General features: G+C 41.8%; 1 protein-coding gene across 3 annotated transcripts in view; it reads right to left on the bottom strand.

The window, feature by feature from the left end:
* Positions 1-25,161, bottom strand: part of FAM184A (family with sequence similarity 184 member A) — a 630,233-nt gene that overhangs the window by 217,177 nt on the left and 387,895 nt on the right. For all 3 annotated transcript variants that reach the window (XM_085611278.1, XM_085611279.1, XM_085611280.1), the window contains exon 6: positions 3,413-3,535. In XM_085611278.1, the coding sequence (XP_085467404.1) occupies positions 3,413-3,535 (123 nt within the window). The remainder of the gene's footprint in view (positions 1-3,412; positions 3,536-25,161) is intronic.

Below are 25,161 nucleotides of genomic sequence, written 5' to 3'. Positions count from 1 at the left end.
ATGCTAACAATATTTGTATTAACACTGTGGAATGGAGGACCATGAATAATCTTCCTCCTACGTGCCCTATTCAAGATGTTGATGCCTTTCCCTCTAATTATAACAGATGCATGAAGGCTGTTTTTGATGAAGTTGCACCAGTTGAACGATCAAGTACAAAGACTTGTACTCTTGGCCATGTGGTTTTCTAGTGAACTCTGAAGAAAGAACATTTTTGAATGTCATGGAGAATAACTGGAAAAAATGTTCCTCCTCTTCAAAAGTGGATATGCTAAGGGTTGCCAGAAGAAAAGTAGTAAGGAGAAACACAGTTTTAATACAAAGGGCACCCACATAAAAAGTTTAAAATCACTAACATTTGCTCTAAACAACTCTTGAAGTCCAAAAATTGGATCTAATTTACTCAGGTTTTCTAATAAGTCTGACTCACTTGACAATCATTTGTAGTTACTTTCTAGTCCCTTTCTTTTTTGACTGTTGCCCCCTCCTTTTTCTATTTTTTTCCATCCTAGTGTTATGTTAATTCCCTCAGGACTAGCTTATCTTAATCTATTCTTGAAAGTTGGCACCCTATATGTCTGCCTTTCAAACTTAAACTAAACTCTAATATGGGACACAATTGAGGTAACTTTGTTGATGACTGCTTAATTACCAACTTTGGTCCCCTCAATTCACTGGTGTGTTACGCTCTCTGGATAACTTCTTCTCAGCCAATTGTTTATGTAACTTTGTTTATGCAAGTTTTCTTGGTATACCTGCATCGGTGTCCAATTATCTGCAAGTCAGTAATTTGGCTTGTCAAATATAACTGTAAGGTGCTTTAATGCCCTTGAGGCACGTTAATGCTACATAAAACCTAAAATAAATAAAGATATCGCCAAAGAAAAGAATCTGGTTGCATTACATACTAGGATACTCGTGGGTACTGAGTCGGGACAAGTTCCCATTGAAGGGTACGTAACAAATGTGTTTATCACAAATCTTTGCACTTGCATTTTTGGTCTCTTCGAGACACAGTGAGCATGGGAGCAAAGTATTTGTCTTTTGGTACGAACAACAGTAGATTTTATGCAGTTAAGGGAAACTGACAAATCTATATTTGTTATTAAACCTGCAATGGATTGAGGAATAGTACGAACCTAAAGTGAAGATATCAATAGTTTTTCCAATACCGAGGAGGTAGTCTCTTCTAAACAGGGGAAGCTAATCTATCAATACGTGCATTTCATTACAAAATGCAAGATCTGCTGCTTATGTGACCTCAATTGATTAGGCTTCAAAATCTTTCAAACCCCTGGGGCATAAAATGTATGCATTTTGTCAATGAGGGACTGTACCTAAGCAGGAAAGGCTGGCCATCTCGTGCTGATGGGTATACTTCAGGCACAAATAGGAATTTCAAACTGAGGTACACTAGTTTTTGCCTATGGGGATGTGAGAGGAATTCCTGCTGGTTTCTCTAAAAAACGATGTACTAAAAATGCGTTGGGTGACTTACACTGCTTTGTTGCACTAAAACTAGTACTCCTGTGTTTGTATGAGGGAGAAACATGATGTTTCATATCAGCAGTTCTAGAAAAAAACAAGTTAATTACCTGTAAGCTGTAGTTCTCCAATATTGATATCATTCATAGATTCATATGCTTGAATCTTCCCCTTCATCGAGATGGGAGTTCCACAGTAAATATAAGTAGTACAAGGCAATGCATTATAAAATAAAGCCTAAACTAGTCACATTGATAACCAATCCATAGTTTTAGAAAGAAACAAACTGCAGCCAATCAGAGAACAGCTCCTGAATCATCCTTCCCCTCCTGGGCCACTATACCTCAGGGGGCATATTTACAATAACTGGCGCATCCCTGCATATCAGCAGGGATGCGCCAGTTATTGTGCTCCACAGCTCCGCCACCATGGATGCGCCGCATTTACAATGCGGCGCACCATGGGGCAAAAACGGCACAGATGTGTGACGCATCTGTGCCGTAAAAGTGGCGCATTGCTGGAGTTGCGTCGCGAGCGCGACGCAGCTCCAGCAATGCTCTGGGGGGCCCTATCTTGTTAATGCTGCGTCAATCCTTACGCCTTCTTCAGGCAGGCGCAGGGTTTTGACGCAGCATGGGCCTACAAGTGACTGAGGGAAATCTTGTGGATTTCACTCAGCCACTTTTAGGAGGTGTTCCTGCGCCGGAATACCCCCCTGCGCAGGAACGCCTACATGTGGCGCAGGGCTTTACAACGTGACGCATCTCCCAGATGCGTCACGTTGTAAGTACCCCGCACCATTGGGCAGGATTTGCGCCGCCGCTGCGTCACAAAAGTGACGCAACGGCAGCGTAAATGAGTCGCAAGGTGCTTGTAAATCTAACCACATGCCTAGTGTAGGGAGTCTATTTCAGTTGTTTCTGCTCTTTTTTACCTTTGGTTAAACGTCAACTGCCAGCTGACAGAGGGCAACATCCTGTCTGTGGTTTTCTAACAAGATTCTCTATGTCAGAAGGATTCTACTATGTAAGTCACTCCACAAGCACAAGGAATGCAAAAATCGCAGGGTTTTCTCTGCCAAAGCCCTTAAGGTTAGGGAGGCAAGGTTTCTTTTGTGGCTACAAAAGAATAGATCTGCTGAAACTCCAGGAGATGTAGAAGAAGGAACATCAACTCCACTCAAAAAGACCTTGTGAGGGACAGACAAAAAAATTTATTTGGATGACCTTGCCAAGAAGGTATCCAAGGGACAAGAGAAAAGGAGAAAAAGAGGGAAGTCTGGAACAACCCAAGTCAAGACATCCTGCAACTCCTGGGTCCACAAAAAACCCAAAAACGAGCCCACTAGAAAGACCTTTGACCACCCCCCCCCCCCAGGGATGGAGAAACCTCTGCACTGTGGCACTCCAATCGCAATGACAGTAAAGATTCAAGCACGAGACTCTATGAAAGATTCCATACTAGAGAAGTATTGGTTGTTAAACTCAACCAGACATACATTTCTGATATCTTTAAGTATCAAAATGCAATGCCGAATTTCACTAATCTAATTAATGCCTTGTCAGTACTGTGCCACCTCTGACCGATCTATATAAGCTATATTATCCTTACACATTTTTAGTTTGATTAATTTATTTTTCTTTGAACTAATCAAGTCCAAGATTCATAAGGCATCCCTTCTTGTGTTTTAATTTAGTTCAAAAGGCTTGTGATGTCACTATCCCTGTAATTTTGGTGACCTGACATCCAAGGGCCAAATAGATGTAATTTGCAAAGTACAGCAGAAGGGGAACCTGGACCTCCCATGGCAGAGACGCTGATCCATTTTGTTATATCCGATCTCAATGTGAATAGTTTAAATAATCATTATTGATTAGAGGTGCTCCAATGCATCTGACAGTTAGATGATAGACATGTGGGTACTTGCCTCCTGATTGGCCGATGTAATTTTGGTCGTCAGTTCTTCTCTTAGGTTTTCCAGCTGCTGCTGAAGTTGTTTCTTCTCCTCCTCCAGAAGTAACTTCTCCTTTTCAAAATGCTGTTGTATTTCCTGAAAGAAAAAATGAAGTCTGCTTATGGTAAGCACATATGAAGGTGAGAAAAAACATACATATTACTTCATACTATTAGCTCGGACGTGTCTGCTAATTAAGAGTTAGGCAATAATTTGAGAAAATATTATAATTTGATTGGATAGACAGGGAATGATATGGATTGTTCTATTTTTGTCGACCCAGATATTATTGGGGTTTCAGGAAGTAACCATACTCTTTCTGGGATGAAAAGCATCCTGTGTAACATTAGGTCGCTCTCGAAACATAGTGCTGAAGTTTGGGACCTAATCTCTTCCAAACAACCAGATTTATGCTACCTCACGGAAACGTGGTTGAAACCACACTCCACTCCTGCCATAACCTTGGGAGTCCCTAGTGACTATAAAATAGTTAGGCTGGATCGCCCCACTAAAACTGGTGGGGGGATCGCAATTGTACACAAACAGGAAATTGGTATATCTGTTTTAGATGAAATAAGCTCCCCTGAAATTGAATTGATAATTTTTAAAATAATACTGCCATCTAATGATACCCAAAAGGGTGCACTAGTATATCGTCCCCCTGGATCGTACAATAATTTCTCCAGCTTATTGACTGAGTTACTTGCCCCATATGTCAATAGTGACAGCGAGTTTATTTTAGTCGGAGACTTTAATGTACACTGTAATAAGTCGGACTGCTGCGAGGCGCAATCCCTACTTCTTGACCTGTCCTCATTGGGCCTTGTGAAACGCAACTCTGGGCCCACACATCAGGCGGGCCATACCCTTGATTTGGTATTTTCCAATTTTATGCTACTCTCTTGTCCACCAGCAAGGCAGGTCAACTGGACAGACCACTATGTTGTGGAATTCCTTACTCCCTACCCGAAACGTATCTCCTCCCGAACTAAACAGCTACCGAGGACACGTAGACAGTGGCACAGAATTACCGACACTATTTTTAAAAATAATTTTCATTGCCCACTTTTTGTTTCTAATGAAAATATTGATACGGCCGTAAAAAACTGTGAAAAAGCTATGGTGGAAACTATTGACAAGATTGCCCCTTTTAAACAATTCAAACCCAGACATACAAAGAAACAAGAAATTTGGTTCACTGATCAACTTAGGACGTTAAAATTGCATGCCAGGAAACTTGAGAAGAGATGGAGAGCCTCTCATTTGATAGAGGACAAAAATGAATATTGGAATTCACTATCTATATACCACAAAGCCATTCGTGTCGCCCGCAAAACTCACATTGCATCGCAAATTACAGCTGCAGGAAACTCTTCAAGGATTTTGTACCAAGTCCTACAATCCTTTGTTAAACCGGCAGCATGTGAATCTTCGGATCTTGCATCCCAACAGCTGTGTGATGACATCTCTTGTTTTTTTACGAACAAGATAGATACTATCTATGACAAAATAGTTTGCACTAATAACAAACTGACTACAGATATGGCACCTTTGGAAATAGATGCTGACCCCTACCTGAATAAACTTATGTTACGCTTTTTTCCACCCATTTCCTTACAAGAGACATCTGCACTAGTATCATGGATTAAAAGTGGTAGCCCTGACGATATCATCCCAGCCAGGATTATGCCTATCCTGACTGACGAGCTGTGTCCCATGATCCAAAGGTTGGTGAATCTTTCTCTGGGTTCAGGCATTGTCCCAAGAGAATGGAAACGTGCTCTTATCAGGCCGATTAGGAAGAATACTGCTATCCCATGGTCCGATTTAACAAATCTCAGGCCCATATCCCTTTTACCATTCTCAGGGAAACTGATTGAAAAATATGTTAATGCTCATCTGTCCAATCATATCGAACTTGTTGGCGGCCTGGACTATTCACAATCAGGGTTCAGGCCGAAACACAGTACAGAGTCCAGCTTGCTGTCTGTTATGGACGACTTACATATGTATCAGGACAAGGGTTTCTCTGTAATCCTAGTTCTTTTAGATCTTTCAGCAGCGTTCGACACCGTGTCCCATACCATTCTTATTGACCGGTTGTCGAACGCTGGTATTGAGGATAAAGCCATTGATTGGCTAAAGAGCTTCCTATCGGGGCGCTCCCAGAGAGTGATCATGGACACATATCGATCAGCGGAGGTGGAGATATCTAAAGGGGTGCCACAGGGCTCTTGTTTGAGCTCTACCTTATTTAACATCTATGTTGCACCCCTGGCAAGAGTGATGCGCAGCTATGGATTCATCCCAGTATCCTATGCAGATGACACGCAGCTCCTCTTCCCTTTTAAGACAATGTCCGCAGAAATTAAAAACTCCTTTTCTGGGGGCATGAAGGCGGTGGCTAATTGGATGTCTTCTAACTTCCTGCAATGCAATGTCAGTAAGACGGAACTAATGTTGTTTGGAGAAGCCAAACTATTGTGGACCCCTGATTGGTGGCCCCCCGATTTGGGAGTAGCTCCAGAACCCAAACAGGTTGTGAAGAGTTTAGGGATTCGGATGGATCAAGACCTGTCATTTGGACAGCATGTTAATCATACTGCTGGAATTTGTTTCCATACGATTGGCCTGCTACGCAGAGTCTTTCCCTTACTACCGGACTCTTTTAGAAGAACTCTGGTCCAGACATTGGTTCTGAGTCGTATAGACTATTGCAATGGCCTGTTGCTTTCTGCCAACGAAAATGTGTTGGCCAAACTTCAGGTCATTCAAAACACCGCGGCTCGTCTTGTCCTTAATGTTCCTCCAAGAACTGCGTCCAAACCCCTTCTGGAGAAACTGCACTGGCTTTCCGTTCGCCAGAGATCTAAGTTCAAGATATGCTGCTTGATCCATAAATGTTTAAATGGCCAAGGGCCTATTTATCTTCAGAACAAATTTGTTCCTTATGTTCCTAGTCGCTCACTTAGGTCCAGTAACTGTCTTCTTTTGGTGACTCCCCGTGCAAAGAAATCTAGACACGGTAGTAAAGCGCTATCTATCGCAGGCCCTACCCTATGGAATAGACTTCCTCTTCATCTGAGACAGTGCAAAGAGCATCTCACTTTCAGGAAATTCCTGAAGACTGTGTTGTTCAGAAACGAGATCTAGCTCCTATTATTCCTCTGTTTCTATCGGCTCCAGAAAGCGCAGAGATACTCCAGCTGGAGTTGATTCTAGCGCTATATAAACCCACAAATAAAAATAATAAATAAAATAAATGTATCACAGCAGAGAAGGGCTTTTGGACTGAGGATGATATCATGTAATAATGAACCCTTTGACATCTGCGTTTTGAGAGATTTATTAAGTCATAATGTGTGCGTTAGCCCCACCCCAAAATAACTATGAATACAGCTTTTTAGGTATCTTACTAGGCAATTACAAACTGAACATTTTAGGTTACATCCCGGTATTTGCATACTTAATTTTCAGTGCTTTTTATGGTTTCAAAGGCATGACATCACAGTGGGATGGGAGTCTTTAAATAGCCCATGGGTTTAGAGTACAATTCTGACTTTTTGGGGAATTCACAGATGATTCCAGGTGTATTTATTGGAAGCTGCAACGGTCACAATTTTCCAAGGAAGGTCTGGAATTCTTTTTTGAATTCAAAGTTCCTCCTAAGTAAAGTAATTTCTACAAGCACATATATAGCAGGTGAATGCTTATGCATAGGTAAACACTTCACAAATGCAATTGCACTTTAAAACTTTTTTATGTCCTTACCCGGAGAAATATTTTAATACATGGAGAAACCCCTTACAGTTCTCACTGTGATGTAAATGTACTGGGCCACACATACGAATGTGAACACCCATAAACTCTTACGTTGGTAGATGTCCATCTACTTTGCCAGCCATAAATGCATTGGCATGCCCACTCCTCGTCCCTTTGAACAGATTTGCTCACACCAAATATTGGCCTATAGTGGTTTACTCTGTGTCTGAGTAAATCGCTTTAAGATTGGTATTACAGGATTTGTAAATAAACCATGTGAATTTGGACTCCTAAACCAAGCCATTTGCCTATCTGAATCTCTCACAGGAAAGGATTGTGGTGGTAAAATGCAGCAATTTCGAATCAAAAACATTAACTTTTACATAGAACATGCTTATAGCTTTCATTCCTTTTTGCCTCATAGTACAACTTATCAAAATCTAAACTTAAGTTTAGCTCGTAAAATGCATAAAAGGACAAACATTATTAGCTGTGATTTCTGTATTTATTTCAAATGTATGTACAGAATGCTGTAACGGCTCTAGAGCAATCAAAAGGATTATTCAAACTTTAGAATCCGCAAAGTGCAGCTACACACACTCATCTTTGCCTTTTGTCTTGCCCCTTTAGCATGCCTCCCCTCCTGTATACGAATGTATATGTCAAAAGGCAGTGGGGTACTGTACAAGGTCAAAGACAAGCGTTACTACTCCTCTTTTCCTTTTACAATGACCCCATCTGGGCTCGCTTTTATTTGCCTAATGTATTACCTTCCATGGTGCAACTGTCCCTGAATCAGTGATCATTCCTGTTTGTTTGTCATGACTACTTGTTAGCGATTTTGCATGTATGTCCTCCTCCCATCCTAATGTGAAGCGCTCTGCTATCCCTTGGGATCTTGTTCGCGCTATATAAAACTTTATCAATAAATAAATAATGTCAATGAGTGATAGGAGAGATAACTGATTGTGGACGGTTAATGCCTCGTGATGCAGGTGAACCTTCAACTCTTTCCTAAAGTGAAGCCAGTTCGGGGAGGCCTGATAGATATGGGGATGTTGTTCCAAAGCCTGGATACATACAAAGAAAAGGCCTGCTGTCTTGTTTATCTGTCTTACAATACTTAAGTCTGCAGTCCGATGGTGTCCTGGCTGTAGATGTGCTGAGAACCACCAGAGCAAGTGAGCTTTGAGAACTACATGAAACAGAGAGCTTGTCTGCAAGATGAGCAGGTCTGGTCATGATGGCTTTGTAAAAGATTCCACTAGTTTATAAGAAAGTGTGCTGGGAGGGGGGGTCAATGGAGTTCCATCAGGATATGGTTAATGTGATCATGTGTCTTCAGGCCCTGGATGAGAGAGGCTGCAGTGTGAATGATGCCCTGCCAGTGTGGGGTGCAAGTGGTGGAGATATCCGTATAGAAAGGTATGGAGAACGTTTGCCTATAATTTATCATATTGAGATCTCTGCCCCAACTGCAAAGTCTCTCTATGGTAAAGTATAGGAAAAAGTTTGTAAAACTATTGTTATGTTAAATAATAATGTAAAAAGTGCTACAGAACTATTAACTGCATTTTGAAAAAAATCTTTTATGAAAATATATTCGATTATATTTTTTTTCTCAAGTTTAAGTTAAAATAAAATAAGGCATTTGTAATTATTAAAAGATGTGTATATATAAATGGCACTTAATTTAATTATATTGAGTAACGTATTGTTACATTATTTTTAAATACAAAAAGAATATTAAAATATTTTACAACTGCAGTCAAAATATGTACTCATTTTATTATTTTAAATTATATAATTATATTTATTTATTTGTTTAACTATTTTAAATACCTAAATTTAATTTAACATTATTTCCTGAGTCCACTTCCATTATTTTCTATGGGAAGTTGTTGCAGTACCAATAGTTGGCCAAGTGTGGTGCTCCTTTTACATCAGCACTGACTTGAGTAATTTACTACAGTTTCAGGTCCCTTTTTGGCTGTAGTAACTTTAGATGTGCAGTTTGTTAATAGCAGAGGGCTTATTCTTTTGTGGGTGGGTACATGTCCCTCCATAACCCCTGCCTGACCCTTCTGTCACCCCTTCTTACTACTCCCACAACCTTGCTTCCTTAGTCGTAAGTATTACCCATTTTCAGCCCCTCTACCTGTCCCTTCTACACTTACTAAAAAAACGTACACTTATATGTGAGGAGACTAAGCAGATGGGCTGGAGATCTCCCACAGAAAAAGATGAGAGGCAGAGGCATAAACTCCTTACATAGGTTTAGGAACAGCAGCAGTTTGTTTGTGGCACTATTGGGGTACTAAGAAACAAACAAAATGCAGTTTGTGAAGAGGTCCCACAGACTTTCCAACATGTATCAAAGAACATACATTAGACCAATTATGGTCTTCTGACACTAATAATTATGGTATATCCACTAAACCAGGGGTCTCCAACCTTTTCTGTAGTGAGAGCTACTTCTGCTCAAGGAAAGTCTTCCCGAGCTACTAGCAAATTTTATACCTGTAAAATAGTGACTACACTATGACCACCCAAAGCAAGATTTTCAGTAGTTACCACCCAAGTATACCAACTGCGGTTACCAGCACAAATGCTGGAAAAAAATTCTTCAATATTAAATGCCTCCCCTTTACTTATGAAGTAACATTCAAATCTTGACATGCCCAGTGGCACAAAGGACATAAGCACAGCAGTACGTCTCCCCACCTCAGCTTGAATTATCATTCACCAGTTTCTGAAAATGCAAATTTTTCTATTAAATACTACTTTCCACTGTGGGCAAACAAACTCAACTTTCCAGAAGAAACCCCATTTTGGAAAATTAAAACTGCCTTTCAAATATCAGTTTTTGAGAAATGCACAGTCTCAAAACATCTGCTTGTCATTATCATCATGTACTCCCATGTACAAATGCCTCGTATGGACAGACTACTTTGAATTCCCAGGTATTACAGTCATATGCCATGGATGCTCACCATTGGTATAGGAAACAATGGTCCTAGACTTCTTTAAAGCTACAATTCAGTTATGAAAAACATTCATTAGTCAAAGGGCATCCGGTACATATAGAATTAGCATTTTATCATTAATGTAACAGCATTTTCTTTACAATGCAAACAAGTATATCCTCAACAGACACAAAGGCACAAATAATCGCTCCAATGGTGACTGTTTATTATTTAGTTACTTTTATAACAGATCACCATATTCAATGCTCCAAATAGAGAAAGAGGTTGCTCCAAGGGGAGTGTGAAAAAGGAAAGTGCTCATGAGGTAGGACAGATATAAAGGAGGGGAATCCAAAAGGCAAATTCAATAACCAATCAATTACACATTCTGGTATCCTTAGTAAAACTGGTCGTGGTTCATAGTGGCACCAGTTTTACAGATAGGCCTGTCCCTTATGGATTTACAAATATTAATTTCATGATTTTCTGATGACAAAGCGGTACAAAAGGGGGTGGTGATGGACGGAGCATCAGAACCAATCAAACACTCACACCCAGTCAACAGATCTGGGTTTGATCCATCACCGTTCTTTAGCCCACTCTGCCACCCCAGTTCAGACATGGCCATATGCAAATCAGTTTGACCCTGTGCCTCATGGGAACAGTCCAGCCCGAACTGCCAAGCCATGCCTTCCCTGGACCGGAAACAAGCTTCCTAGGACCGGTTTCTGGCATTTCAGCCGTCTTCAGTCAGGCTTGCTTGAATCCAGTGGCAAAGTGAGCAAGGGATTCTACGTCTGAGCATACCCTGCCAACTTATGGCGAACAAAGCAGTACAAAAGGGGGTGGTGATGGACGGAGCATCAGAACCAATCAAACACTCACAACCAGTCAACAGATCTTGGTTTGATCCATCACCGTTGTTTAGCCCACTCTGCCACCCCAGTTCAGACATGGCCATATGCAAATCAGTCTGACCCTGTGCCTCATGGGAACAGTCCAGCCTGAACTGCCAAGCCATGCCTTCCCTGGCCCGGAAACAAGCTTCCTAGGACCGGTTTCTGGCATTTCAGCCGTCTTCAGCCAGGCTTGCTTGAATCCAGTGGCAAAGTGAGCAAGGGACTCTACGTCTGAGCATACCCTGCCAACTTATGGCGAACAAAGCAGTACAAAAGGGGGTGGTGATGGACGGAGCATCAGAACCAATCAAACACTCACACCCAGTCAACAGATCTGGGTTTGATCCATCACCGTTCTTTAGCCCACTCTGCCACCCCAGGTCAGACATGGCCATATGCAAATCAGTCTGACCCTGTGCCTCATGGGAACAGTCCAGCCTGAACTGCCAAGCCATGCCTTCCCTGGACCGGAAACAAGCTTCCTAGGACCGGTTTCTGGCATTTCAGCCGTCTTCAGCCAGGCTTGCTTGAATCCAGTGGCAAAGTGAGCAAGGGACTCTACGTCTGAGCATACCCTGCCAACTTATGGCGAACAAAGCAGTACAAAAGGGGGTGGTGATGGACAGAGCATCAGAACCAATCAAACACTCACACCCAGTCAACAGATCTGGGTTTTATCCATCACCGTTCTTTAGCCCACTCTGCCACCCCAGTTCAGACATGGCCATATGCAAATCAGTCTGACCCTGTGCCTCATGGGAACAGTCCAGCCCGAACTACCAAGCCATGCCTTCCCTGGACCGGAAAACTAGAAAACTAATAGGAGTTTAGCCATATTCATAATAAGCACCACAATTATTTCAAAAAGAGTTTTTAACTTTAAGTGTGGGTTGACTTATTTGATCTATCAAAAGGCAGTCCGAGAAAGCTGCCCTAGTACCTCTCTCGCACTCACTGTCGCTCTACTTCAAAACCGCAAAGCCAAGCTTGTTGGCGCAAGCCGCCTCTTTGTTCAATACTTTTACATATGATCCTTAGCTACTTCCTCTGTTCATATGATCTTAAACTCTTCTATTTTCATCATCATCTTATAATTTCCTTATTTCCAGGTGTTACGTATGCTTCCCCAGCTACATGCTAGGTAGATATTGTTGATCACATTAACTTATTATGTATTTGAAATGTATACCTTGCAAAGTCCATTAGCTGCATCTTTAACATATAATATGAAATGAAACATCATAATGTAACTACACTTAAAAATGCAATGTTGCTATTTGTCCAAATATTCACACATTAAAAAAAGAAAAACCAAAGGTTCTGTATATAACAAAGAATTGCAATAACTATAATGTTAAACCGATTTCAAATCTGTTAGCGATGAAACAGGCTTTTGATGATCTAATGTTCTAAATGCTTGCTGTCCACTAAATCAGATCAAATGATATACCAGCTGAGATTTTGAAAAAGGATTATATTCACAAACGTGTTCATCATCAAAGCTACTAAATTAAATCCCAAAAGATCCCTTAAAAATATAAATAAGAAATGGGCGAAGATGGCGCATGCCAGCTCTAAGAAAGCTAAATGGATGAAGTGAACTGTGGAAAGATCTTAAATTGCTTTTTTTTCCAGAAGGTACTCTGAGAAGATAAACCCGCCAAAACAACTGGAAACAGCAACAAGGGAAGTATTATTCAAACTGAATGATTTGCTCCACAAAGGCGTTAATAATACACACTTTAGCGATATGAATAAATCATTAGATAGAGAAAGGATAGAGGCCAAAGTAATTTGACTTTTATTTCACTAAAGCTGTTCCCTTGTGGGCCAGAAGCTATGGAGGCTGCACAGGCAACCACGAGAGCCCCAGGGCAGGCAAAGGTGAAGCACTTGGGCGTGAGAGGCCTGCACTGACTGCTGAATCTGAAAGCAAGAGCAGCCATCTGTCTAGGGGTCCCGGAGAAGAAATACTCTAGGAATTGTTGTCAATGAAGCACTATTTATGAACTTGTAAAAAATAAAATGCACTGCAAGAAAAGGAACTAAACAGGAGAATGATTTATGTTTCGTGTAGGTCTCGTAAAACCTAAGTAATCAGTTTGATCACTTTAAGTTGCATGTAATAAACACAGACTTTCAAGTGTTGCTGTATCTTAAGCTAATTTATTTGTTTTTATAATATATATACATTTTTTCCTTGTAATAATTCAATAGTGAAGCCATTGTAGATAAATAGTTATGATAAAAATGTATTTATTTATGCAGTGACCTATATACAAGCCAAACATATAATAATATCACCATAGGCAATATGTACATTTGTTAAGCAGAGCTAAAGAATATATATTTATAAACATAATTATTATACACATATATACAAAGGAATACTCATCTTTAACCTTCAGATATTTTCAAATTGACAAAAAACCCACAATGCATTTTTTTGTCAAAATCTTTTCATTGCAAGTTTCATTCAAGATAAGCAATACAGGTATCATGTTATCCCTGAGTTAAACAAGCATTGGCAAAGCCAATAGGTTTCACCTGTGCTGGATCTATTGACCTTATCAATGTTTTTAGACATGTTGCAGGGCAGTGCAAGCTGCTATGCAACATGACTTTAAGTTAAGAAAAAAAGTGTGGCCCACGTCTTAGCACGGGATGTTGTACTACATGGCTTAGAGTTAAAAAAAAAAGCGATATAGCGGGCAGAGTTGACTGCATCATAGCTCTTTTTTTTCAAACCATGTTGCACAGCAGCTCACGTTTGGAGGCAAGCCACACAAGGGAGGTGTGGGGGAGGGACCAGCAACAAATTACAGCAGAGGGGAAGCAACACGAGTAAGGCGCGGGGGAGGATCGTGGGAGCGGAAATAACACGAGAGAGGTGAAGGGCAGTTAGCAGCAATAACAGACAGCGTGAGGGAGGGGGTATGGGAAAAGCACAATGAGGGAGATGCAGGGGAGGAGGTAGGGAGCACACATAACCGACAGTGAGAGGAGGGCAGGGGGACAAGTAACACAGGGCAGGGTGGAGGAGGGAGACAGACTGCAAACACATGCACTCTTCAAGAATGCATGTCAAAAGTTTTTTTTTTAAAGTACCTGCAGGAGCGCACAGCCAGTGGAAGGACAGTGACTGCAGACAGGAAACAGTACTAGGTTTGTGCTCCACAGCAGGGACGCACACTGGAAGCACCTGGAGGAAGGAGGCACTGAACAACCAGAAGCAAGGAAACAAGAGTGACGTCGGAGCCAATAGATTTTGCCAACAGTGCATGCACACTGCTCCGGTGAAACCTAATAATGATAAGTTATAAGCAATGGACGGACAAAAACAACACAGATGGTAGTTGTACATCCTGATGTATCATACAAGTCTTTAGATGTCTTAATATCTTGGAGATAGCGATTCAGAATCCAAACAAATGATATCCCAATTAACGTACCTATCACCCCCCAATCCATAAACCCAAAAGTACTAAAAAGAGAGAATTGGAGGGGAGAGAAGAGCAGAAATCAAGAAGTGAGGGACATGTGCGGAGCTTGCATAAGGACGGAAGCACAGAAACAAAGAACGTATGTGAGGAAATTTCCCATCAAAGAGACCTCCTTTGCATTCGGCAGGATAAAGTAACATGGGGTAAAAGAAATGCTGGCTTAATCAAACACTTCCCCCAACTGCCCCATAGAATAAAGGGTGTGTGCAGGAAGGGTATGGTCACCTCACCTCCATCCCATGTTTCAGTCAAAAAGTTGGAGAACACTCAGTCTTGTGGGTGTGAAACATAGTTATTGGAGTCTCAAGATACAGTGAATAAGAGGTTGCCAACAAGCAATTAAATTATTTTCATAGTAAGAGTTTGTGGGACACTAGTTTTATTGCTAGTGTGTGGCAAAAGCTAAGAAACCAAAGTTAAATGGGAGGTGCATCTTTACTTTTCCAGAATAGGGCAATGAGTTGTTTGGCTGCTCCAGGCATATGACACAATAACTTCCACACATTAGGTGTCATGCCGTTCAGCGTCACTGGAGGTGACCCAGGATCAGAATGTTAGTCAACTGTGATTGAATAACCCAAAGTCCCTTTGATATGCCCCCAAATCTCTTTCCAAAGGGTTTAAATACACACGTATGACCACCAGATGTGTAACAATTCGCCAGTTAATTGATCACAGCACCAGCACAGTGTGAAGGGTGTAGGTTACATTCTGCTCTGTCTTATTGGGATAAGGTACCACTGGTGAAGCACTGTATAGGCAGATTCCATATGGGGGATGATTTTGTGGAGTTTAGATATATCTCTCAGCCTCCCTTCCATTTTTTGTCCAAAATCTGCGGACTCAAGTCAGTCTCCCATTGAATCTAGGAGTTAAACAGAGGAGTGCGACATTAGGGGCTCAGAGATTAAGCATAGTCAGTGTGGTTCTACTCTTTATTACCTTCAGCTTCAAGTAGTGACCTTCCTTGTCCCTGATAACTGCTAAGGGTTGTTGTCCTTAGTGTGCTTTCAATAATATGACACCTGCTGTTTTGCTGGAACAAGAGGCACAGTATTGGTGAGGGTATCTAGAATGTTTCATACAAAATTGGTCCTCATGGGCGTCATTTGGAGGTAGTCAGGGTTCGCAACTGTGACCTCTAGCTTGCTCCCTGCTACATCTGGCACTTCCTTTGTGACCCTTGCCCTCAGAGGTCTAAATGACGTCTATGTTGGTCCTGCTTAAGAAGGTGATTTTCTTGGGAAATATATTATTGGCATCTTGGTGAAGGAGGAGCACAAACCTGACACAGTTTGTTGAGGGAGTTAAGCCCATTTATTGAGGGGAGTTTGAGGTTGTCAAAGTCCCCCATCACAATAAAAGATTAAGACTTATCATGTGCATTATGTTACATTGCTCTCTGCTCCAACAAACCCTGTAGCTCTTTGAGGCCTAAATACTCTCATATGAGAGCGATAAGGTACAGCAATCTATATGTACAAGGGCATCTATATATGAGATCCCTAACCGCCCCAAATTCCTCAAACCTCCTACATCCCGACCCCCCTCCCCATATCCAACAAAGTAAGAAAAACAACATAATATAAAGCTAAATAGATGGCCTACCAGGCTCAACCAAACATTAAAGGTGGGACAACCAGGTTACTTGTCTCAACTAGAAAGGCGAACCTCAATGGTCCAGCATATAAAATAAGTATGAGGAGGGGGAGGCCAGGCAAGAAGGGCAGATAAGGTACCAGTCTTTACAGGTTTCTGCAGCTCAAATAAACATAACAGTCTCAGACACTACCCCCTGCCCATTTCGTATCCCTTCTCTGAGGTCATCAAGTGCTCTGATAAATTATGTGCCAGTATTAGTTCTTCCGGCGAGAGAGTGTCTGGTAGTGTATTTTAAGTTTTTATATTCTGTAGGTGGAGTATTACATAAGCCTTCGCCTCTTTCAGTGTCTAGTCTATGTCTCTGCGTATTCTAGGGAGTCTGCACATTGTTCGCCATCCTCAGCGAAGTTCAACATCTCCCTCTGCTTGCTTAGGAATCCATCAGATATGGACATTATTATGTATCCTCCTGCTTTCAATGTGTTCCTGTTTCATTTGTAATCTAACATGTTGTTTCTTAAAGTTATTGAACTCGGTGCCACAACATCTCTTGATTCTCCGTTCGGGCAACGGCAGAGTATTCCAGGTCGTCTACCCTATTACCAAGTTCAGTGATGTCTCTGTGCCCCTCCTGAGTGCAAGGTTTGAGATCTGTCTTAATAGAGACATTTTCAGAGCAAATTTGACTAAGGAAGTGCTACATATATTCTTAGTTATTGGAATCAATGTAACACCTCCACATTCATGTGGAGGTTCTTCTTGCTTTTCCGCTCCTGCCTCTGAAGCAGTCCAACCCCACATCTCCACCACAATGTTCCCTTTCTAAGATTTACTTCTCATCATGGCAGAACAGGGCATACTGGGAGCTTGAAGACCCTAATTAGTACCTCTGGGCAATAGGAGTCAGTAACTATCCAGTGGGAAGGTCGGTAAGACAGGTCGGCTTCCAGCAGTGTCTGATGTCTGGAACCAGAGGGAGCCGAATTGTTAGTCCTCACACGAAAGGCTATAGGAGATGGCGGTAATAGGTTTACGGAAAAGGAAGGCCCCTTCCAGAGCTGTATAAGCGCTGAACACAGAAGGTAGTGGATCAGTCAATTTGCTGAAGCAATTTCCAGATGCTCCCTACGTGTTGCATGTGGCACAGGCCTCTGATGTGTCCCCATAGCCGCAAGGGTGTTGTCTATCCAAGTTTTACTATTAGAGAAGGACCCTCCATGATGATCGAACATTAGTGTTGGAGAAGGAAGGAGTGTGAGGCAAACTTGCCGCGCTCACAGAGGCTTGGTTTGGAGCCTGCAGTACGATAACAAGATCAATTGCAGCACGGCAGAGATATCAGGGGCAGAGAACAGCTGTTGCTGAGGCTTCGTTCAGATGTTCATGGCCTCCACAATAGTAAATATTTTCCCTTTGTGCGAGCAGAAACCCCATTGTGCATTGAAATGTAGTAGAATGCTTCAATTGACTGGTCGCATCCCTTTGGGGACTTTTGTGACACTCTGGATATTTGTGACAAAGCGAGGTATGCTTTCATCTCAGTTGTAGAAGTTGTAGCGCGAAGTGAGTCACAGATACCCCAAACCTCCCAGTCCATACTGGTCCCAGCTGACTGGGGTCTGAGATCGATAATAGAGGAGATGGTGAGGGAGATCCTTTCTCCTGCAGAGCACAGTTTGGCAGAGGTGGCATGCTAGTAATGGGGACTCCCAGGCCACACTAACAATTCATCTATGCAGGCCCCGCCTTGTTGAGTCTCGTCCATGGATCGGTTTACCCATTGCCTGACTTGTGCTTCGTGGAAGGCGCATCAATTCTCCCTTGTCAGTGTTCCACAAGTATGGTGACCAGATTTAATAAACCCAAAAAAGGGACATTTCATAAATATAGAAGTAAGAGTACACCTTTTGATCTGACCGATGGCCACAGAATGCCTTAAGACAGAGCTTGTCGACATGAAAAACAAAGACAAAGAGACACAAGTATAAATTCACACAGAGAATCATATGTGTTATTAAATTGATTTGTAAGAAGGCTTGACACAGATTGTACATTGGAACACACAAAAGCATACCTTCCTCTTTGTGCACTTTACACTCCTTAAAAACAAGGGCATGAGTTGAAATCAGTGTCATTTGCTGGGACAGATGATGAAAACCCGTGACTGTCCCAGCAAAACCAGGACGTCTGGTCACCCTATCCATAAGGGTTATGCATAGAAAAAAGGCCGCTGCCTCATCCAACAGTAGCTCCAGTGAGGAAGTGTGCTGTTCCTCACTGTGTGTTGTCCAAGACGATGGGTGCTGGGTTGAGCTGCGGGCAAAGCCTGCTTTTTGCCCGTGTCATGCACGGGAAGTTGTCTCTGCCGCCGGTACAAAGTATGTGCCATATTCAGGCCAGTCTGTGTGGCACAGTGCAATCTGTGTCTTGGAAAGGGGTGCTTATAAAGCAGTTTGGACTGCATGGGAGAGGAGCTGCTAGCGAGTACATCTTACTCCATGTTCGGCTGGCCACACTCCAATCCACAATGCTTTTCAACACCATTATGCGGCTGAAATCTTTTGTAACTTCCAAAACCAGGGCAGCATGGAATCAAGTTTTAAATACATGCATGATCCCTCAAATTTCCGTTTTCATACAGCAGTATTTAATTTTAGCACTGTTCCTAAGCAAACTTAACGAAGTAACTTGACTTATTGGACGTTCTAATTTTGAACTTCTCCCCTCTCGCCAAAGTTGTAAACCTTCATGCGACCAGGACAGTTGGCTACTAGTTAAGAGCAGAGCTCTGTTCAAACTACTTATTGTTTTCTAAGCCACCAAGGGATCTTCCATCAGTTATCTCTCTCAAATCCTATTTGCTACATATTGGCTTACAAAAAACACCAGCTAATTAAAACAGAGTAGTATTATTATGCAGACCGCTTCTATGTATATGAATCAAGTTGAAGAAGAGACACTGGTGCATATGTTGCCCATTGTATGCATAGTGAAGGCTCAACTACAGATGACCTTCCACATAGCCAGGTTGCTGGTGAACTGCAGGAGTGTGAACCCAATGGTGGTCATTAAAATGGTGAGAATAACTCCGGTACAGGTGGCAGCTGTAGAATACGGGAGTCTCCATCATAAGGGTCCACACGAAAAAGGTGTGGCAGTACTTTTGAACTTCATCTGCCACTTAACACACTATGCGTAAAAAATGGATTGGCCAGGTATATGAGCCAGTGACTTCCAGAAACTCTAGGGGTTTCCTATTCGTAAGGCCCGCTTCCTCCCTCTCCAAATCACACCCATTGCCCTCTTCACTACAGTCCTAAATTACCAAAAACACTGATCACACATCTAGCCACATTCCAGACAATAAGGGTGCTAGAAAAACATCCGCTCAGAGCAATTTCCGAGTATGAAGGATGAATACAAAACAGGTCATAGACTGCTGTAAACTGGTGGAACTGGGACAGAAGAAACATGTTGAATCAAGTGATTTCTAAATGGCTTCTAGACATGTAGGCAGGCAGATTCATTTATGGTGGCAAGGCTGTGTAGGCCACTGTGAAGTGGCAGCCTTGGCATTAAAGTGTTAGCCCAACATGGCCACCAGACATGCACGCTGCGTGATACACATAGTGGGCATCTCTGGCAGCCATGTTGAAATGGTCATAAAAAGGAAAGAACCTGGTTCTACCAGCCAGAGGCTAAGTTATGGTGGCGACATAGGCAAAGGGGAAGGCAGGAGCCAGTCTGAGAAGCCAAAGGCTCCAGTATGGCAGCAATGGCGGTGCCAAAGGGGGCTAAAGCAGCAGGATGAATGGGAAGATTGGTTGGAATCACTACAGCAGCCCTCCTGAAAAGCACTACTTTCACTGAAATGCTGACATCAGCAATATGCGATATGGAAAATAAATGCAGGCAGTGCCTTAACAGGGCTAAATCAAGTAAGTCAATGGGTGAAGAGGGCTGACCAAAATCCCCTTTGTGTCAATGTTCATGCTTTGTATGTATATTTTTTGGGGGTTGAGTGTGGTGTGGTGTATGTAGTATGATGATAATAGATCTTTCCAAAAAGCTACAGCAATCTGTAGTCCGATCTAAAAATACAAATACATTTATTTGACAGAACAGCTGAATGAGAGACATGGAATAATACGGTAGAAGTGGATACAAACTAAACATAAACAATTTAAAATCTAATGTCTGCCTCTGAACGATATGATACTTTCATTTATTTTTAGCAAATCTTTCAATAAATGGTACATAATCAGTGGACACCAACCACTGTTTGAAATAGACATGAATTTCTCTTTTCATGCTACTCCAATCCAGCCCTTGGGACTAATGCATCAACACTCCCAAAGCACCACTACCCTCCTAACCTTTAGTAACTATGCCTGTGGTGCCAGTTGAAAGAATGAGGCATTGATCTGCAAATTTTCCCATCACCTTCACTCTGTTCTATATGTAGGCGAACTGTGCTATAAGTACTGAGGAAGCTGAATTTTAGCAAAATGTCTATGTTTTTATTATGAACTATTTGGAAAACCTGAGCTAAAAAGAATTTGAGACGTCAATGATATATAACTGAGGATGTGAATGGTGATGTGATATGTAATGTTACCAGAAATCTGGCAGATGATGCAATTTTTTATATTATTTTTGACAACGTGTGAGATTATGAGCAGTGTATTTTGGAGAGTTATGGTCTTTTATGGATTTTAGATCATATCTTGACATTCCCATAAACTAAAGTTTTATTAAGGGAATTAAGGTTTTTGCTAGCATTTATTATTTTGTGATCAGTGTTAGCAAAAACAACCTACCTCCCTTTTACATTTTTTCATATGCTACTGAAAGGGCAAAACACCAAATCTTTAAGTAAGGTTAAGTAGGTTAGTCCATAACGGAATTATTTTTTGATTGCCAATCATTTTGGCTGTGTTTAACATGCCTGCACAAAACATTTGAAAAAAAGGTATACATGCATCACATATTAATCTACAGTAACAAAATAAATAAGAGTCAGGGGAAATTCCAAAATGTACTTTCTTTTTACATTCTTATGTAGGGATTTGCTCTCCACTATAGCAAGACCAGCTTGACAGAATTGCAAAAATGCACCCTAAATTCTGGCCCACATTATCCTACTCGTGTTGGCCTTATGCGAAGGTGCAGTACTCCATTTGCCTGACAATAAGGGCATTCAGAAGAAGGAAAAATTGGAGGTGTGCAAGGAGTGGGAGCGCCACTTAGGGAGAGACTTTGTATCTTCAATGAAGACATTAAGGTAGACACATCAGTTCACTTGAGGAAAACTACATGTCCCATGAAGCCACAGGATTCTTATGATCTTTGCAAACAGAGGTGGCCATTTTGAACTCATAAATTTTAGGTTCCTCATGGTCCAGAGTGACATTGCTTGGAATTGGAGATACACAATGGCAACAGCCAGGACCTTGTTTCCAGATGTTTGGAATATTACAAACTATAATTATTCTTGGAAGTCGACAAAAGACACGATGCAAAGAAGTATTCTAGGAAAATACTTGGGTTTAAGGGTTTTACACTTCACTTGAAACACTAGTTTACAGAGTTATTCCTTGAGGTTATAAACTCATACATTTGCACCCTGTTATTTCCATGAGAGGAGCGACAAGGATGCTCATCTTTGTACAGATTTGAAAATATTTCTTGTGGTACAAGCAGGGATATTAACAAATTGATATAGTGATATAGTGACGGAGGTGGTTGCTTGCTGTCAGGTGAACTCTATAGTTCTAATGTGCATTTATTAAATTGCAATTAGAACCAGTCATGTTGAACATAATTTCAATCCTTGAGAGCGTTCATAGAACAGGGAAGGTAATTGTCCATAATGAGAAACAGGTAATAGCCCTAGCTATTCTTCACAAATATTTCCGAGAAGGTAATTGTGGTTCAGCTCTAGGAAAACACAGTTTCATTAGACATCGGAGAGTTGGAGACACAGAGATTGCCTACAGGTATGTCATTTGCAATATAAGTAATTAGGTGCTGTAGCAAGAATGCTGAAAAAACACTAAACTTCCTCTTGTCTTCAGATAGCAACGCGCCTCCAGCTGAAGACAGTGCCCAGCTGTATAACCAGGAAAAGTGGTGGTGTCCAGTGTCTCTGTTTCCCTCTCTTATCTATTACCCTTTCCCCTGCTCTGCTTCTAATCAACATAATAGTCAGTGTATGGTTGGTAGTGGATTTAGAGAAGTGTGGAAACGTGCATCGCTCTCTTTGGATCTGGACTATAATATAAGTGCATTCTGACATATGGCCACCAGGGCTAATTCTGAACTTTGAATGATAACCATCTGTGGGAGCAAGCATTTTTTACTCCTCTTAGCCAATCAGATTGTCAACTCAGATTCAAATTTTCAATTCTCAAATCAGTTCTCAAATAAACTTGTTGTGTAGCATAATATTTTTGACCATTAATGTTTGGAAGTTTTTTGAAAAACAGTGGACAGATTTATACCAAACCAGGGGCGGCTGGGGACATTTGAAAGTGGTGAGGCGTAAAAGTTAGGGATGCCTTTTATGTAGCGAGCGAAGCAAGAAAGCTAGACTGACAAAAGAAAAGGGGTTTCTCGCTGAGCTTTCTGTTGCCGCATCCAGATATATAATGCAACGACTGATATACACCTAAAACCAGCCAGTACTATTGGCTTTGTCAAATGGTTGTTAGCTGTTTAAGAAAAAATGGGTATCAACAATGATTTTGGTGTAAATAATTAAATTTCAAATGTCTTAATTATGAAAATATGAGAATGGTTTTAAATATTACTGTGGCCGGTGGAAGGAGTATCGGTCTTCAAGTTATGTGTACTTTATGTGAGATCTGTATGCTCTTTTCTCTTTCCACACCTCGTCTATCTGCATAGCTTGCACCTCATTTTTTCCTCATTCCACACTCTCCTCAATGCACTTTCTTCCATCGCCCTTCACTTCTCCACCTCCAAACATCAATGCACATGCTCACCTTAATGCACTGCATTTACTTTTACTTTTGTCATTATTTTGAAAAATGTCCACCCCTTCACACACATTTACCCAGTATTTCACTTGTAACTGGAATATGTGATTATTGCTGTGAATGCTCTGCAGAGAGGTCACAGATTCAATGACCATGCATTCTGTACACATTTTGACCCACTGACAGGTATTGTGAGTAATTGGCAGTGCCTTCAGACTCAGGTCCAGAGCTGTCAATCATGGCCCATTGCACACAACTTGTACTCAGTTCAAAGTATGTACTGTACTAGTGTAATTAGATGAGAGTCGAGCGTGGGGTCACAGAGCAGAGCCAACTAACCTAAGCAATCCAGGAGCTGCTCTCATGCTGTTTATAATAGTCTTCTTCTTGGTAACTTTATTTCGGTCAAAGACCATAAAAGCACAGGTAAAATATATACATACAAGATAAAATACATAAATATTTAAGCACATAGGTTAAAAAGTTATTAAACAAAGAGTTATCAAGGAAGACATAAGGAACAATTCAGTTCATCGATATTAAGAACAGTTAATCATGGCAGACCTCCTCCGCCACATACCATATAAAAAACGGGAGACAGAAAACACAATGGGGGGTGAGGTATCGTATCTTAAAATCCTACAGGCTTGGGCACATTGTTTTAGGCCCAGGTTTCTACACAATGGTACCAACCAGGATCTACATATTGCACTATAAGCAGGGCAGAAAAATAAAACGTGGACCATATCTTCTTTACTCTCATTACAGACTGGGCAAATTCCCTCTCCTCGTCCAGCCCATTTACAAATCAATGCCCCAGTCGTGCCTTAATTGTGTATATAACTTTTTTGCCATGGGGGGTTGAATCAAATCTAAGAATTCCTCTCTCCTGGGCACAAATTTTATTTGCAGGAATTCTATGGTCAACCTACCCATAACTGGCGAGCGGTGCAGCAAACTTAAATTGTGCTGTCTAAGTACAGCCAGCAGCTCAGTTCTCCGCACCGCTGGGCAACTTTCCTCTGGGGTCTCCCATAATTGAGGCAAGCCTATTTGATGTACAACAGCTTTAATGTGGGATAGCCAGGGTATATTTCTACTCTTCAGCTGATCCCAAATTGCAGAGAACTCAGCTCTATAATCACCGAGTTCAGGTACTGTCCACAGCCTTCTCCAATACAAAAGGGGTCGAGTCGCTAGGAGTTCCGAGATAGGCTCTAGACCTAGATCTAATCTCAGAGGTATAAGCGGAGTGCTCTGGGGGAGCCCTAATAAGTTCCTGATAAATGTGTGCTCAACCTTAGAGAGGCTCAATATACACGTATGGCCCCAAAGTTCTGCACCATACATTGCGGCTGGTCTAGCTTGGGCACCATAGATTTCAAGGGCTGGGGAGACTGGCTTAAATTGAGTTTTCCTCTGAAACTTACTAATACCTCCCACTATCTGTGTGAGCCTCAGGGCAGATTTGGTTACCTGGGGACCCCAGCCGAAATCTTCAGTCAGGGTAACACCCAGATATACAAAAGTTCTAACCCTTTCAAGTGGGGTGCCATTTAAAACTGGGCTGGGGCGGGTGCGTTTCGGGGGACCGAAGATCATGAACTTCGTCTTTTCTAGGTTGATCTCAAGTCCCCGCGAGGCGCAGAATGATACAAAACTGTCCAGTACCCTCTGGATGCCTGTAGAAGTTTGAGACAACAGTAAGGTGTCGTCTGAGAACATCAAAGCAGGCACCCTTCCGGACGCCAGCCGAGGGGCATCGCTATCCCTAACAATATCTAGCTCACCCACCAGACCATTTATGTAGAGGCTAAAAAGCGTAGGGGCCAGGGCGCAGCCCTGGCGTACTCCTCTAGTTACAGGGAAGCGGGACGATAGTTCCCCATTCTTCCCACATCTAACCTGGGCATAATTCCCTTCGTGGAAACGCTTCAGGACGTCGAATAGGTAGGGTGGAAGGTCTAGTTCTTTCAAGACCCTCCATAG

Source organism: Triturus cristatus, chromosome 6 (genome assembly GCF_964204655.1).
Source record: "Triturus cristatus chromosome 6, aTriCri1.1, whole genome shotgun sequence".
Taxonomy (NCBI): domain Eukaryota; kingdom Metazoa; phylum Chordata; class Amphibia; order Caudata; family Salamandridae; genus Triturus; species Triturus cristatus.
Note: the sequence above shows the minus strand (reverse complement) of the source record. Positions and strands in the feature narration are given on the sequence as shown.